At 40.5% G+C, this 13,284-nt stretch overlaps 1 protein-coding gene across 1 annotated transcript in view; it reads left to right on the plus strand.

Moving 5' to 3' along the window:
• The window catches only part of WAPL (WAPL cohesin release factor), a 120,959-nt gene that overhangs the window by 47,835 nt on the left and 59,840 nt on the right, over positions 1 to 13,284 (plus strand). The window contains exons 3-4 of the mRNA XM_045024405.1: positions 5,692 to 6,732; positions 12,266 to 12,384. Of these exons, the coding sequence (XP_044880340.1) occupies positions 5,692 to 6,732; positions 12,266 to 12,384 (1,160 nt within the window). The remainder of the gene's footprint in view (positions 1 to 5,691; positions 6,733 to 12,265; positions 12,385 to 13,284) is intronic.

The following is a 13,284-nucleotide window of genomic DNA, read 5'->3' on the forward strand; positions in this document are numbered from 1 at the left end:
GTTAAATATTTTTTTAAAACAAGACTTGCTAATTCCAAGCACGTCATTTATTTCTTTTGAGTTTATCACAGACACACCCCTAAATTGAGAGAATGTTAAGGTTGCAAAGCAAGCACTGGAAAGTTAGAAAATGCCAAAATTAAAGTTGCTTGTGCAACCATAATTCAGCCCTTGTATGTATATGTATTATTATGGTATTTAATTAACATAATTACACATCTTTTCTGTGCTTTTACAGACTGCACACCACTCAAGCCGCCTCCTGAATACAGAACAATTGATTTTTATCATAGGCTTTTCTGAGGCACTCATTACTGTAATGACCAAGTGCTTCACAAACATTAAATTATTTCCAATACACTCAAGTTTGATGAGGTGATATTGTCATTTTACAGTGAGGATCTGAGACACAAAAACTCAAGTCAGGTTTCCACCAATTTGAAACTAGGACATGATTTTTTTCAGAGTATTTAGCATGGTTTTTTTTTTTAAATGTTCAAAGCACAGTTTTCCAAACAGTTGCAGCAGTGAGTGCTCAGCACTAATTTAGATCAGAGCCTATGGTCACAAGTTGCACAGCAACCTTAATTCTGGCATTTTTGTATATAGTATCCTAGCCTTTTGAAAAAGCAAACTGAAATAGCAAATTTCATTCTGTTGAAACATTGATATGCAGCTGAGTCATCAGCAGGTGTGGAACCTTAGGATCCACCACAGAGACCTCTGCCGGTTGAGCTAATGGAGTCATTGGTAGCAATTGTAAAAGTTCTGCTAAAAACTAAAAAAACCTTGTATGTAAAATTCCAGAAGAGGGGGAAGTTACTTGTGTTTAACTGTAAGGAATGTACTAAAATTTGAGGCAGTAGCCTGTTAGCTTCCTCCGTCACTCACTACTTTTACCAGGCTGGGGCAGGCAGTTGGGGTGTAGGGTGAGGACTCGGAGGGAGTTTGGGTTCAGGATAGGGTGTGGGCTCTGGGAGGGAGTTTGAGTGCAGGAGGGAGTGCATGCTCTGGGAGGGAGTTTGGGTGTGGGCTCTGGGCTAGGGCAGGGGGTTGGGGTATAGGAGGGGGTGCAGGCTCTGGCTGGGATGTGCTTATCTTGGGTGGCCCCCGGAAGCCACTGGCACATCTCTCTGGCAGCGGCTCCTAAACAGAGAGGTCAGGGGGTCTCCAATCATTGCCCCTTCCAGCAGGCACTGGGGTGGGGACAGCGTGCAGAGACCCCCCTCTAGGAGCCGCAGGGACATGCTGGTTGATTCCGGAAGTGGCATGGAGCAAGGGCAGGTAGGGAGCCTGCCTTAGCCCCATTGCACCGCTGGACTTTTTGTACCTAAAAATCTCCCAGTTTGGCTTCAGTAGCCTCTGGAAGATATAGGGAGGGGTAGGAGTTGATCAGCAGGGCCTGCGGGCCCCCTGAAGTACCCTCGGGAACCCCCAGGAATCCACAGACCCCAGTTTGAGAAATGCTGGTCTAGACCAGGGGTCTCAAACATGCGGCCCGCGGGCCGCATGCAGCCCGCGGAGCTCTTCCCTGCGGCCCGCGGAGCTCCCCAGGGCCGCCCCGAGGGGGGGGCAAAGGGGGCAATTTGCCCCGGGCCCCGGGCTCCGCAGGGGCTCCCAAGAGAAAAGCGGAGGCTCCCGCCTCCGCCCCTCTCCTGGAGCCTCGGCGCATAGAGCGCCGAGTCTCTGTCCAAGCGCCTGAGCCCCGCCCCGATCCGAGCCGCGTGGGGAGGGGGCGGGGCTGGGAGCTCTGGGCTGAGCACTGCGCTCGGCGTGGAGCTCACAGCCCCGCCCCCTCACCACGCGGCTCTGAGCGGGACGAAGCTCAGGCCTCGCCGGAGACGCGCTCGGGTAAGAGGGCGGGGGGGAAACGGGAGCCGCCGGGGCCGGGCCGGGGCCTGGGTGGGAAGCGGGACCCGCCGGGGCCGGGCCGTGGGGGGCGGGGAAGGGAAGCGAGACCCGCCGGGCCGGGCCGGGGGGTGGGGGAGGGAAGCGAGACCCGCCGGGGCCGGGCCGGGGGGTGGGGGAGGGAAGCGAGACCCGCCGGGGCCGGGCCGGGGGGTGGGGGAGGGAAGCGAGACCCGCCGGGGCCGGGCCGGGGGGTGGGGGAGGGAAGCGAGACCCGCCGGGGGTGGGGTGGGGAAGGGAAGCGAGACTGGCCGGGGGTGGGGTGGGGAAGGGAAGCGAGACCCGCCGGGTCCGGGCCGGGGGGTGTGGGGGAGGGAAGCGGGACTGGCCGGGGTGGGGAAAAGAGGGACCCGCCGCCGAAGCGCAGCCCGGTCTTTGGCGGTGGGGGGCCCCTTCTGTTCCGGGACCCGCCGCCTAAGTGCCCCGCCGCCAAGCCACCAAACAGCTGTTGGTGGCGCTTAGCACTTTCCAGGAGGGAGGGGGGAGGAGCGGGGAGCTGCGCACTTAGGGGAGGAGGTGGAGAAGAGACAGGGCAGGGGCGGGGCCTCATGGAAGGGGTGGATTGGGGGTGGGGCCAGGGGGCAGCAAGGGGGCGTGTCAGTGATGCGGCCCTCGGGCCAATGCACTAGTCCTCATGCGGCCCTCGGGGTCATTTGAGTTTGAGACCCCTGGTCTAGACCATCTAGGTAAGGACTAGGAGGTTTTCTATCATTTCTAATACTTTAAAGAAAAATGAATTTCTCAAGCAACTTACTTAAAGTTGAAGTAAGGTTGAGCAGATTTACTGCTTTTTTCTTGGAAAAACATATTGAAAAATTCAGCTTTGGAAAATCTCTAAAACCAAAGTTAAGGTTTCACTTAAAACAACCCTTCCCTCCCCACAGAACAGCCAGAAACTTTGATACACTTATCTGCCAAGAGCATCAGAGTTCATCAGTAACCTGAGAATTAAGAACAAACCTTTCTAGAAAATACCTTAGTCTTAATCTTATACTGCAAATATCATTGAAACCATAGAGAAATGAAAACTTACTTTTTAGTTGACTATATTTTACAAAGGAGGTATGAAGGCCAAGACAAGCTGAAGATGAGTGGTTGGAAGCAGTGTATGAAGATATAAGGTTGACCCTACCTTTACTGCATCTGCGTTTGTCATTGGAAAGCCTGAAGTCCAAAGAGAGCTCCACATACATCAAACTGTAGATTTCTTATATCTTTAATATTAAATCTGCTCAAATTAACCTTTTAAGGAAAATCCAGTTGAACTGAGTTTTTACAAGAGTATTTTAAAAGTTTTTTTGATTTTTATTTTTTGAATATCATGGGTTTGTAACAGGAATTCAGGTGGGTTTAGTTTAATCACAATCTAGGCTACCTTAGTTTTTATGACATTATGGTTAGTTAACACTATTGCACAGTTCAGAACTCTTTTCAAATAGGTGACCTTATCATGGTCTAAATCGGTGGTTCTCAAACTGTTGTACTGGTGACCCCTTTTAGATAGGAAGAGTCTGAGTGTGACCCTCCCCCCCTTATAAATTAAAAACACTTTTTTATATATACTTAACACCATTATAAATGCTGGAGGCAAAGTGGGGTTTGGGGTAGAGACTGACAGCTCATGACCCCCCATGTAATACCCTTGCGACCCCATGAGGGATCCTGACCCCCAGTTTGAGAACCCGTGGTCTAAATCCAAAATATGGAACAGTGCACCATAAATAGCCGATTAATTCAGAAGTAGAAAACGTACACGTTTTAATAAACTGTTGTTTTATTCCCCTTCTGTGCCCTGTTAAGTCTCATTTTCTCTTGCTCCTTGCAGTATTCCCCCTCTTGCTTGCAGCTGCCCCTTTGTCTCCACTGTTTTTAATTCTCATCATCCACTTTGAAGCAAAACCTTGCATACCCACAATTTTGTTCCAGCATCTTCATCAGCTCCTTAAGGTAAATTTTATATTAAAGTAAGCAGGAATGAGAAGCTGGTTGGATACTGAATTTATAGTGCGATCATCGTTTTCTAACGGTGACTGAAAGAACACTACAAATCTTCAGAAAACAAGGGTTTCAGTAAAATGTGGACTTGCTCAGGAAGCTTTCAGATGTATAGTTCCGGGGCGTAGAGTGCATCCTGTTCACATGTACAGTACTACTCTAGGTGACTCACATTTCAGCTTCACAGAATGTAAAATGGAGAGAACACATTTCTCAGAGGAGTGCGGGAACAAAATGATGAATGATCTTCTATAGAACTTGAAATCTAAAGGCATTTAATATACTAAGTATCACTTTTATCAGAATTTGAATTGACTGCAGTTGTGTATGTTATTGTACTATAAAGTGAAAGCTTGCATTTGATCAAAGGAGTGGAGATAGTATATTAGGAAGATTATGGCCAAAGGAGCCCTACTATAGTTATAAATTGGCAGTTCTTTAACAAAAGTATTTTTCTTTCATCTCCCACTTCGTTACAATATCACTTAAAGGCTCCAGCCAAGATTGGAGTCTCATTGTGGTAGGCTGTACCATACATAGAGCGTGTCCACACTTCAGAGTGCATCTTGTTTGATACGTGCTAACTAATACAAAATTTATCACACTTCAACATTCGGTGTAGACAAAGACTGGTGTGTTTTTTGAATAGTGTCGTCTGGTCAGTTTAAGTCTAGGATCCAACATATCGTCTCATATTTTAAATTCTCTTCAAGATACATAGAGGTGAATACCCAAGGTTAAAGTGTCCTATAATCAAAGTTTCAGCTTCTTAAAAACAAATTATGAATCTTCTCTTGTTTATCTTCATGGAGTCGGATGAAGGTGGTTTTTTTTTGTAACATGGTTAGACATTCCTCTAGAATTGTTGTTTTCCCATACTCTTAATCCCTTATTAATCTTCATAAGATATTTCAGTGGTGTATGTATAGAAATATGTTCATGTGCACAACTAAATTGATTCTACAGTAGAACCTGATGTACAAACACCTCTGGAATGGACGTTGTTCATAACTCTGAACAAAACATGATGGTGGTTGTTTCAAAAGTTTACAGTTGAACATTGACTTAATACAGCTTTGAAACTTTAATATGCAAAAGAAAAATGCTGCTTTCCCTTTATTTATTTTTTTAGTAGTTTAATACAGTACTGTACTGTATTTGCCTTTTTTGTCTCTGCTGCTCCCTGATTGTATATTTCCGGTTCCAAATGAGATGTGTGGTTGACTCGTCAGTTTGTAAATCTCAGGTTCTACTGTAAATGGAATTCTGTTTCTAATGTTTGAATTTAGTTTAATTTAAAATAGTGAGATTGAGCATTCATCGTTAACTGTGTTTAACTTGATTTATTACTGATTTTCCTTCCTTCTTTTAGGTTATACAAATGGTTGAGTAGTTACAAAGAGGATTTTTAAACATTCTGTTTAATTACAAGAGCCTTATGCAGAGAGCTAACCTTGAAGTTGGCAAAATTATTCTATTAGGAAACTACTCATTAGATCAGTGTCATGGGGAAAGTATTTTGCTGCACAAAAATGGAAAAGGTTGTATATATGTTTTTAAGTTCTGAAATATTTTCTAAATCTTAAGTTGGCTTTAGGTTCTTACAAATCAATAATTTTTGGATAATTTCATTGAGACTATTACTTTTTTTTTGTGCCAGTGAGCATTCAGAATTCCCTCTGTTGCACTGAGATGAGTCACAGTTCGGCCTTATATCTTGGAGTTGATGGTTATAACATGGCTCTATTTGTATTATGATTTATTAATATTTTTTCTTTTATTTTGTAGATAAAATACAGAATTTTAGTGAAGATAATAACAGTCACTTCATCTACAAGAATGCCGAAGACAGTAATGAAACCAATGCTGAAACCACAGATGTTTCTGGGTACAACATAGAAACCAAGGACTTACTTGACTCTTGGGACTCCCGTATTGGGAAAAGCTCAGACTCTCTATCAGAAATATCTCAGACTAAGGGGCCATTAAGAACTCATTTGTATGAATGGGAGGATGAAGTTGAAGACTCCACAACTGGAGAGTATATTTTAGATTTTGATAGTGAACATTTCTCAGATATTAAGAACAAGGATGAAGAGTTTGATAAAGAAGATATGGAAAATCCAAAGGAAGCCATTAGTGAAGAACTTGTGCAAACTGTTCTTAGGCCAAGCAACTGTAGGACATATTGTAGATCCAACAAAGCAAAACAGGGGGCCACAAATTTTGATAAGCTAATGGATGGCAGTAGTCAGTCTTTATCCAAAGCAAATAATGAATCAAATAATGATGGTCTGAACCCAGCAAGAAAAGCTGTTTTGAGTGGTGGGACCAGTTTTAGAGGGACAGTTGGGCGTACTAGAGACTACACTGTTCTCCATCCATCTTGCTTGTCAGTTTGTAATGTTACTATACAGGATACAATGGAACGTATTGACGAATTCACTACAGCAGCTCCTACTGACTTGGGAGAGGCTGGACGTCTAAGAAAGAAAGCAGACATTGCTACTACCAAGACTACAACCAGGTTTCGACCTAGCAATACAAAATCCAAAAAGGATGTTAAACTGGAGTTTTTTGGGTTTGAAGACCATGATGAGGGTGGGGGAGATGAAGGAGGCTCTAAAAGCTCTGGAAGCTCCAATTATAAAATTAAATACTTTGGGTTTGATGACTTGAGTGAAAGTGAGGATGATGAAGATGACTGGCAGTTAGCAGAAAGGAAACCTAACAAAAAACGAAATAGAACAGCACCATCTTCCTCATTTCAGTCTAGTTCTGATGGCAATGAGAATTTTTCCCAGGACACCCAATTGAGCACTAATGCAGGTAAGCAATATTCTTCTGGATTTGATACAATTTTAAGCTTAAATCTACTTAATTTTAAAATGTAACCTAATGATTACATCCTTAATGTTCTTAGTCTCTTGAATTACAGTACTCACTAGTTCAAAAATGTAGGAGTTTAGCTTCTGCTTGTCTGTCATAGGTGCCTACTGCTCCATAGTTGTAAAAAAAAAAAAATGGTTTATCTTCATTTTAATCTTATGCCAGAGGAAAACATTCCTCTTTCTACTGAAAACAGATTTCATCTCTTGGTATGTAAACCATAATGCAACAATGTCACCTTCTCACTGTTCTGTCTCCATGCTTGGAAGGCAGAGGTCTTTCTACTGATGCCCTAATTCAGCTGCAAGTTATTGGGCTCAAGACAAAATGTTCTGGGGAAAATTCTGTGGCCTGTGCTACACAGGAGGTCCATTTAAATGATTACTACTGGACTTAAAATTTATGAATCTAGGTTCAACTTTTGAGCTCAGAACCAAAAAACTTGAATATTCTTGCTGTTTCCTCCCACCAGACTCCTGCTACATTGAGAAATAAGGGGGAGAGACTTGAGGGATTAGGAAGGGAAGGTCCTTAGCATCAACAGCTTGTTTTTTCCATTGTTTGAGCAATCTGACTAGATCCTCCTACTGGAGATCAAAGGGTTCCTGCTTCTGCTCCCAGTTTCTGTGCCTGAGCTGGCATCTCCCTTTTCCCCACATACAAAAAATAGTTTTATTGTTTGTGTTATTATTTGGAGAGCACTCCCTGGTGTCAGTCATTTTTTGAAAACTGGGCTGTCTGTGATAGTCTGTGGCCTCATCTGATGAACAAGCTTAAAGCTTTTTGCTGATAGGCTGAAATATTCCAAAGACATGGACAATCAGACGTGCCCTTACTGTTTAAGCAGCCCTCTGAAAAGGAGGACTCCTCTCTCTTAGAAATAGACACTTTGACAGACTGAGAAGCACAGTTGAGACCGAACGCATTTCACAAAGCTTGGCATCCAGCAGACCCTAACACATTATATACATTTTCCAGAACTCAGAGCAGTCAGGCTATAATCTCCTAGAGATGTTAAACATTTTAGCAAGTGTGGGTGGGCGTGGAGTATCTTTTCCCTCCAACCCACAGCAGGAGACAACATAAAGTCCCAGAATCCTTGGAATTTCACAAGAATTAGGTTTAGTTTTTCCTTCAAGCACTGAATCTGAACTTCACTGCTTAGCACTGTTATCTCATGAAGATATTAACTCTAAAGCCTAGTGTTACTTTGTGATCTTTATCACTCCCATTGCTGATCATTTCAGTAGGGGGAAGCAGATGGGAGTGAATCCCAATGGGGTATGGGAACTGAATATTGTTACAGGGAATGAAACGCAGGGGGAAAAATGTAAGGAAGATAAACAGGAAGGTGAAAGAGGAAGAAAGGTAGAACCACTGGTGTTTCTGCCCTAACGGTGAACATATTTTATATTAGTGGCAAAATAAGATACTGTGAAAAAATGTCCTTTGCTGCATAAAGGTTCTATTCCACCCTATCTTGGTGCAAAACTCCCATTGGCATCAGTGGGAGTTTTAAATACTGCCCTCAGTTCACAGCAGTGTTGAATTTATACCTCAGTTTACAGCATATTTAAAAATGGAATCTGGCTCTCTACAGAACCCATGCAACACTTCTGCCATGCACCAACTTGGTTCCTGACCTGCTTAAACATATATCCCATTGTTTTTGTAAGACTTCAAACAAAAATCTGTGACAGTTATAGAACCTTAGAAAATATTCTTAGAATAACATTCAGGCTAAGTGGAAATGCGCTATTCCTTTCAATTTATTCTGAATGTTGACAGATGGGAAGAAAAAAGCTTACATCCAGTCATACAAATTTAAACTTTCTAGAGTTACTCCACTGGAAATCTGATTTAAGGTAGTATAAAAGACTATAAGCAGGCAATATTAGTCCACAAAGGATTCAGAGTGAATCAGAATGTTTCACTGAATCAAGTCCCTTCCAGATGTTACTCTTGTTCACCTGTGTATGTGAAGAATTGGTCCACTTAATGGCAAAAACACAAAAAAGGGATATAAATCTTCCAGGCTCCAAATTCCTAGTCTTTGCCATAGCAACATTTTCCAAACACTGAGGCACTCCAGAGTTGATGTAAGTCTGAAATCTTGTATCTGCTTTGACTCCCAATTAAGAATTCCCTCAAGTCCAGTTCTTCAGTTGCAGCCCAAAATAGTCTGATTAAAAGGCAGTCTAACATCAGGATAGAAAAAAACGTTTTCATTCCCAATTGCAGTCCTACAAAATTGCAAAACAATGATACTACCTGACTAACTTCCTCTACAAGAAAGTAAACAAATTGTTTGTGTCGTCTAGAGCCAAAACCCCACTACATTTAAAACCAATAATTCAGTGGCCAAAGTACAATGTGATTCTATCAAGGCTGTGCACAGAAAATGTTGAATACCAGGACAGACTGGCTACACAGGTTGAAAATCAAAAGGAATGGTGTCTTAACCAAGAGGAATTTCAATTAATCACGAGGATAGGCAGGCCTTAATCAAGGAGCATTTCAGATTCTGAGATTAAGAGTAAAATGAAACTGTGTGTGCTGTGGAAAATGATGGAAATAATGCCTATTCTATTAATTTTCTTCTATCTTCCCAAAGGTCCTACAAAAGAAAAAAATTTAGGTTTTGGAAATTCTAATACTGCTATAGCAGTATTTTTAGTTTTTATTTTTGCATATTCTGTAAGCGTGTCCCTTTATAGATCCTTTTTTCTCTTCCCCATATTCCAGTTTCCCAATTTTCTTATGAAATTTTGTCAATTGCAGTGGTCCTGCAGACCACCAAAAAAAGGGAGAAACTCATTTTCATGGAATTTAGGAAGACACACTTTTCCCCGGGACAGTTCTCCAAAGAAGTGTGAGGGAAACCGCCTATAAAAATAGACCTTACATAAAATTGAAATCATATATTATAAATATGTTTCTACGTGAGATGCTTTGAAGAAACTTCCTTCTATCAAGATGAAACTTTAGGAAATAAGCTGTTTGACTGATCGCCTTGTTCTAAATGTTTGGGTTTTTTTGTTGCTTGCTGAATGGGTGGTTGCTAAGGATTTTTTTAAAATACTGAACTTTCCATAAATCGGTGACCAATCGCCTCAAGACCTTTTACCTTCATAACATTGTCAGCTTTCTCAGAGATTGTTTCATGGCTAGGTTTTTGATATTTGGAGGGAGTGTGTGGAGAGTGGGGGTGGGAGGGGTCACGGGCTTTCAATCTCTGATATATAAAACCCTAAATATTTTTTAAATTAATCTCTAAGATACTTTTCCAGAATTGACCCTGGGTAAATTTGACCTAATTTAAACTTGCACATGTTTCGATATTGAATATAGATAGTGGTGTCAGACATGTATGGTAACTTTTAGTGGACAAATCAGAAAAAGTTTCCTTATTTGCTGACAGTGACAGGCACTAGCTTGGTGGGCTCCCTGAATACTATCAAATTAAGTCATCTTGAAGTGTGGGGTGAAAAACCCCCACAAATTTCAAAATGCACTTAATGGAGCACCAATACAAATCTAATATGCAGGATTTTTGATAAATGGAGCAAAGGATCTGAAATGCAGAGGAGTCAGTTTTTCTTGCTGTTCAATTAAATGCAGTTTGAAGCTGCTTTCGATTTTTAAGATGACCTAATTAGGCAGTATTTGGTTTGCTTTTGATGTTTGATTGTAGGATTACCTAAGAAATTGACACCATTTCAGATCCATTTACTGGTTATGTAATTTCACAGAGAAGGTAGAAAGCCCTGATCATAATTAATGCCATTAGAATATATAACTTATTATGGAATCCTGCTGCATGAAACCCAGTGCATGCTCAGTGAGCCAGCCACGGCAGCAGCACTGCAGGCTTCATGCCTGCTTTTTTGTTTCTATTACTATAGCTGCGATTGATTTGTCACTTGGTAGCCAATTGTACAGTTTTTTAATGGCACGTTAGGCACATTGATTCCCTTGGGCTACTGCTGAATTTTAATACTTTGGATTATTTTACTATAATGAAATAATATTATATTACTGTATGACTTTAAGCTCTAGCATAAAACTGTTTCAAATAAAATTATATTTAAAGAAACTATTGCATGTATCAACCTAACAATTTTCAAATTGTAACAAAAAGCATCTGAAAATGTTAATGGTTTCTACAGGCATAGTGAGTTCAGATACCTGTATCGTGAAAAATGTATTGCCTAGTGTTCAATATTTGTTGTTGTGTGGGTGTGCAAAAGCCAAAATAACTTAATAGAGCAATTGATCCAGCATGCTTACATGTATTACAGTTCTAAAATATGGGTAGCTCACTAGGAGTAAACCCATGATCAGTTTTTTTTTTTAAATTTAAACATGAGTTTAATTTTGCGTTCTGTTCCTGCCTCCGCTTCCCAAATAAAGTCTGTGATAACATCTGAGTAGCACCAAATCAAAGAACATGCAGACTAGTTTCTAAGCCTTTATGCTTAGGACCTGCAACACAAATGAAAATTATTTTCTCCTGTCAACTCCATCTTAATTAATGTTGGAGATCTACAACCAAAACTTTGAGTACCAGAGGGATCTGAGCAGCAGAGTCCGGGTGTACTGAAAAGAGAACCCCAGAGACCACTGTCAACTGGTTCCTTCCATCTGCAAACCTTTCTCACCTATTTCTAGCAAGCTATCTATTAAGTGGAATGCCACTAGAAATAGTTAAGATTCAAAAGGATATCCATTATACTTAAGTAATATTTGCATTCCTGTCAAAAGTGAGGTATGAACATAAATTTATACAAAGATGAATTTAATTAAAGCAATTTTTTACAAAGCTTCAGATTGATGACTAACTTACAAACTTGTATGAACCTAAGGTGTGAGATTACTATACAGTACTTGCCTGTGCCAAAAAAGCTGTCAGTGTGAGAGGCCACTGTCAGTTTTAAGGTCTGGTATATGAACTCTGAGGGCTTGAAATGGTCTCAATCATTAGACTTCCAGTAGTATACATTTTTGTTTCCAACCTTTACCCATTACAAGATAATGTATTTTAAAAACATTGACTTCCATCTTGATTTATTCCACTTCTTTTCCAATATAACTTCCATTTATCTTGTGAAATACTAACTTTATAAAGAACTTAGTTCTGCTATCCTAGAAACCAGTTAAAAACAGTATAAATTCTTTCAAGATCAGTTAACCTTTTCAAGTATAGGTCTTGAACCAGTGTTTGGGTAGAAATTTGACTTCTCATGCTATAACAAATATAAACTAAAACCTTCTTAACATCAGGTTTTTGGCAAATGTTTAAATGCTGCATTGTAGTCTCAAGCAGTTTGAAAATATAATTGTAAATTTGAGAATGTCATTAACTAATCTATAATTTCAGCACCTGAAAATGTAGCAGTTTAGGTACAAGAACAGAATTTTGTGGAAAGTGGCTGACTGCTAGAATATCTTTTCATTATATTTACCTTTACAGATCTACTGGATTTTTCAGAGGATTCATCTGGTGTGCCTGAAGGCAATAAGAAGTCCACAAATAAACAAGGTGATAAATCTAAGGAAAATACCAGGAAGATTTTTAGTGGGCCAAAGAGGGTAAGTGGTAATACTTTCTCTTATTTTATTTAGCGCCGTGGTGTTGAGGGTCTTGTAGTTAGTATATGCATCTCTATATCTTATCCCGGGGTAGTCAGTTATTTTTTGTCAAAGTCCAAATTTCTTTGTCAAGATCCAGACTCTAGAGAAAATAGTAAAATACTATAATAAGTAAATCAAGAGGTTTCAGGGTCTGTTCAGAAGTGTCTGGTGGTCTGGATTTGGCCCATGAGCTGCTTATTGATTACCTTTGTCTTATCTCATTTGATATGGATGCAATATTTAACCATCTTAAAATTATTATAAAGCATACAAGACTATTCAGTTAATAAATGGTTTGATTACTTGGATATTCTGGCACTCTTTTGAGGTCTTTCCCCCCTCCCTCCCATCCCCCTTTCCCCAGATAGATGTGTCACTGTTTTAATCAACTTTAATACTACAGTTGGCACCTGGAAGCCAAATCTATATTTAAGAGTACAAAACTGTTTCTATTATAATTCCATTTTCCATGTACTCATGGCTTAAGATTTTTAGTTTTTGGGTGGCAGTCTTCCATGCTTGATTGTTGCCTAAAGATATTCTTCTGTTTCAGAAGACTAAAGCAAAATTTCACTGTTATGGGTTTTGGGGTGTGGAGAAGAGAATATATTTTCCCTGTTATTGTGTGTATATTTAAAAAAAAAAAAAGAATTCTAGTCACGCTTTTCTGATCAGGGCTTACAGAAATCAGGATAGAAGCTTGGAATTTGGCATAGATATGGTCCTCATTGCATCTTGTTTCATTTATGTGTTTAAAAACTTTATTTGTAATTTCATGGAAAAGTGACTACTCAGAATGCTTAGTAGTAGGAATCTTGTCTTTTTAGCAGAATCTAATAAAACCCAGATCCTTTTGCA

The sequence above is a fragment of the Mauremys mutica genome, chromosome 7 (genome assembly GCF_020497125.1).
Source record: "Mauremys mutica isolate MM-2020 ecotype Southern chromosome 7, ASM2049712v1, whole genome shotgun sequence".
NCBI classification, from domain to species: Eukaryota; Metazoa; Chordata; order Testudines; family Geoemydidae; genus Mauremys; species Mauremys mutica.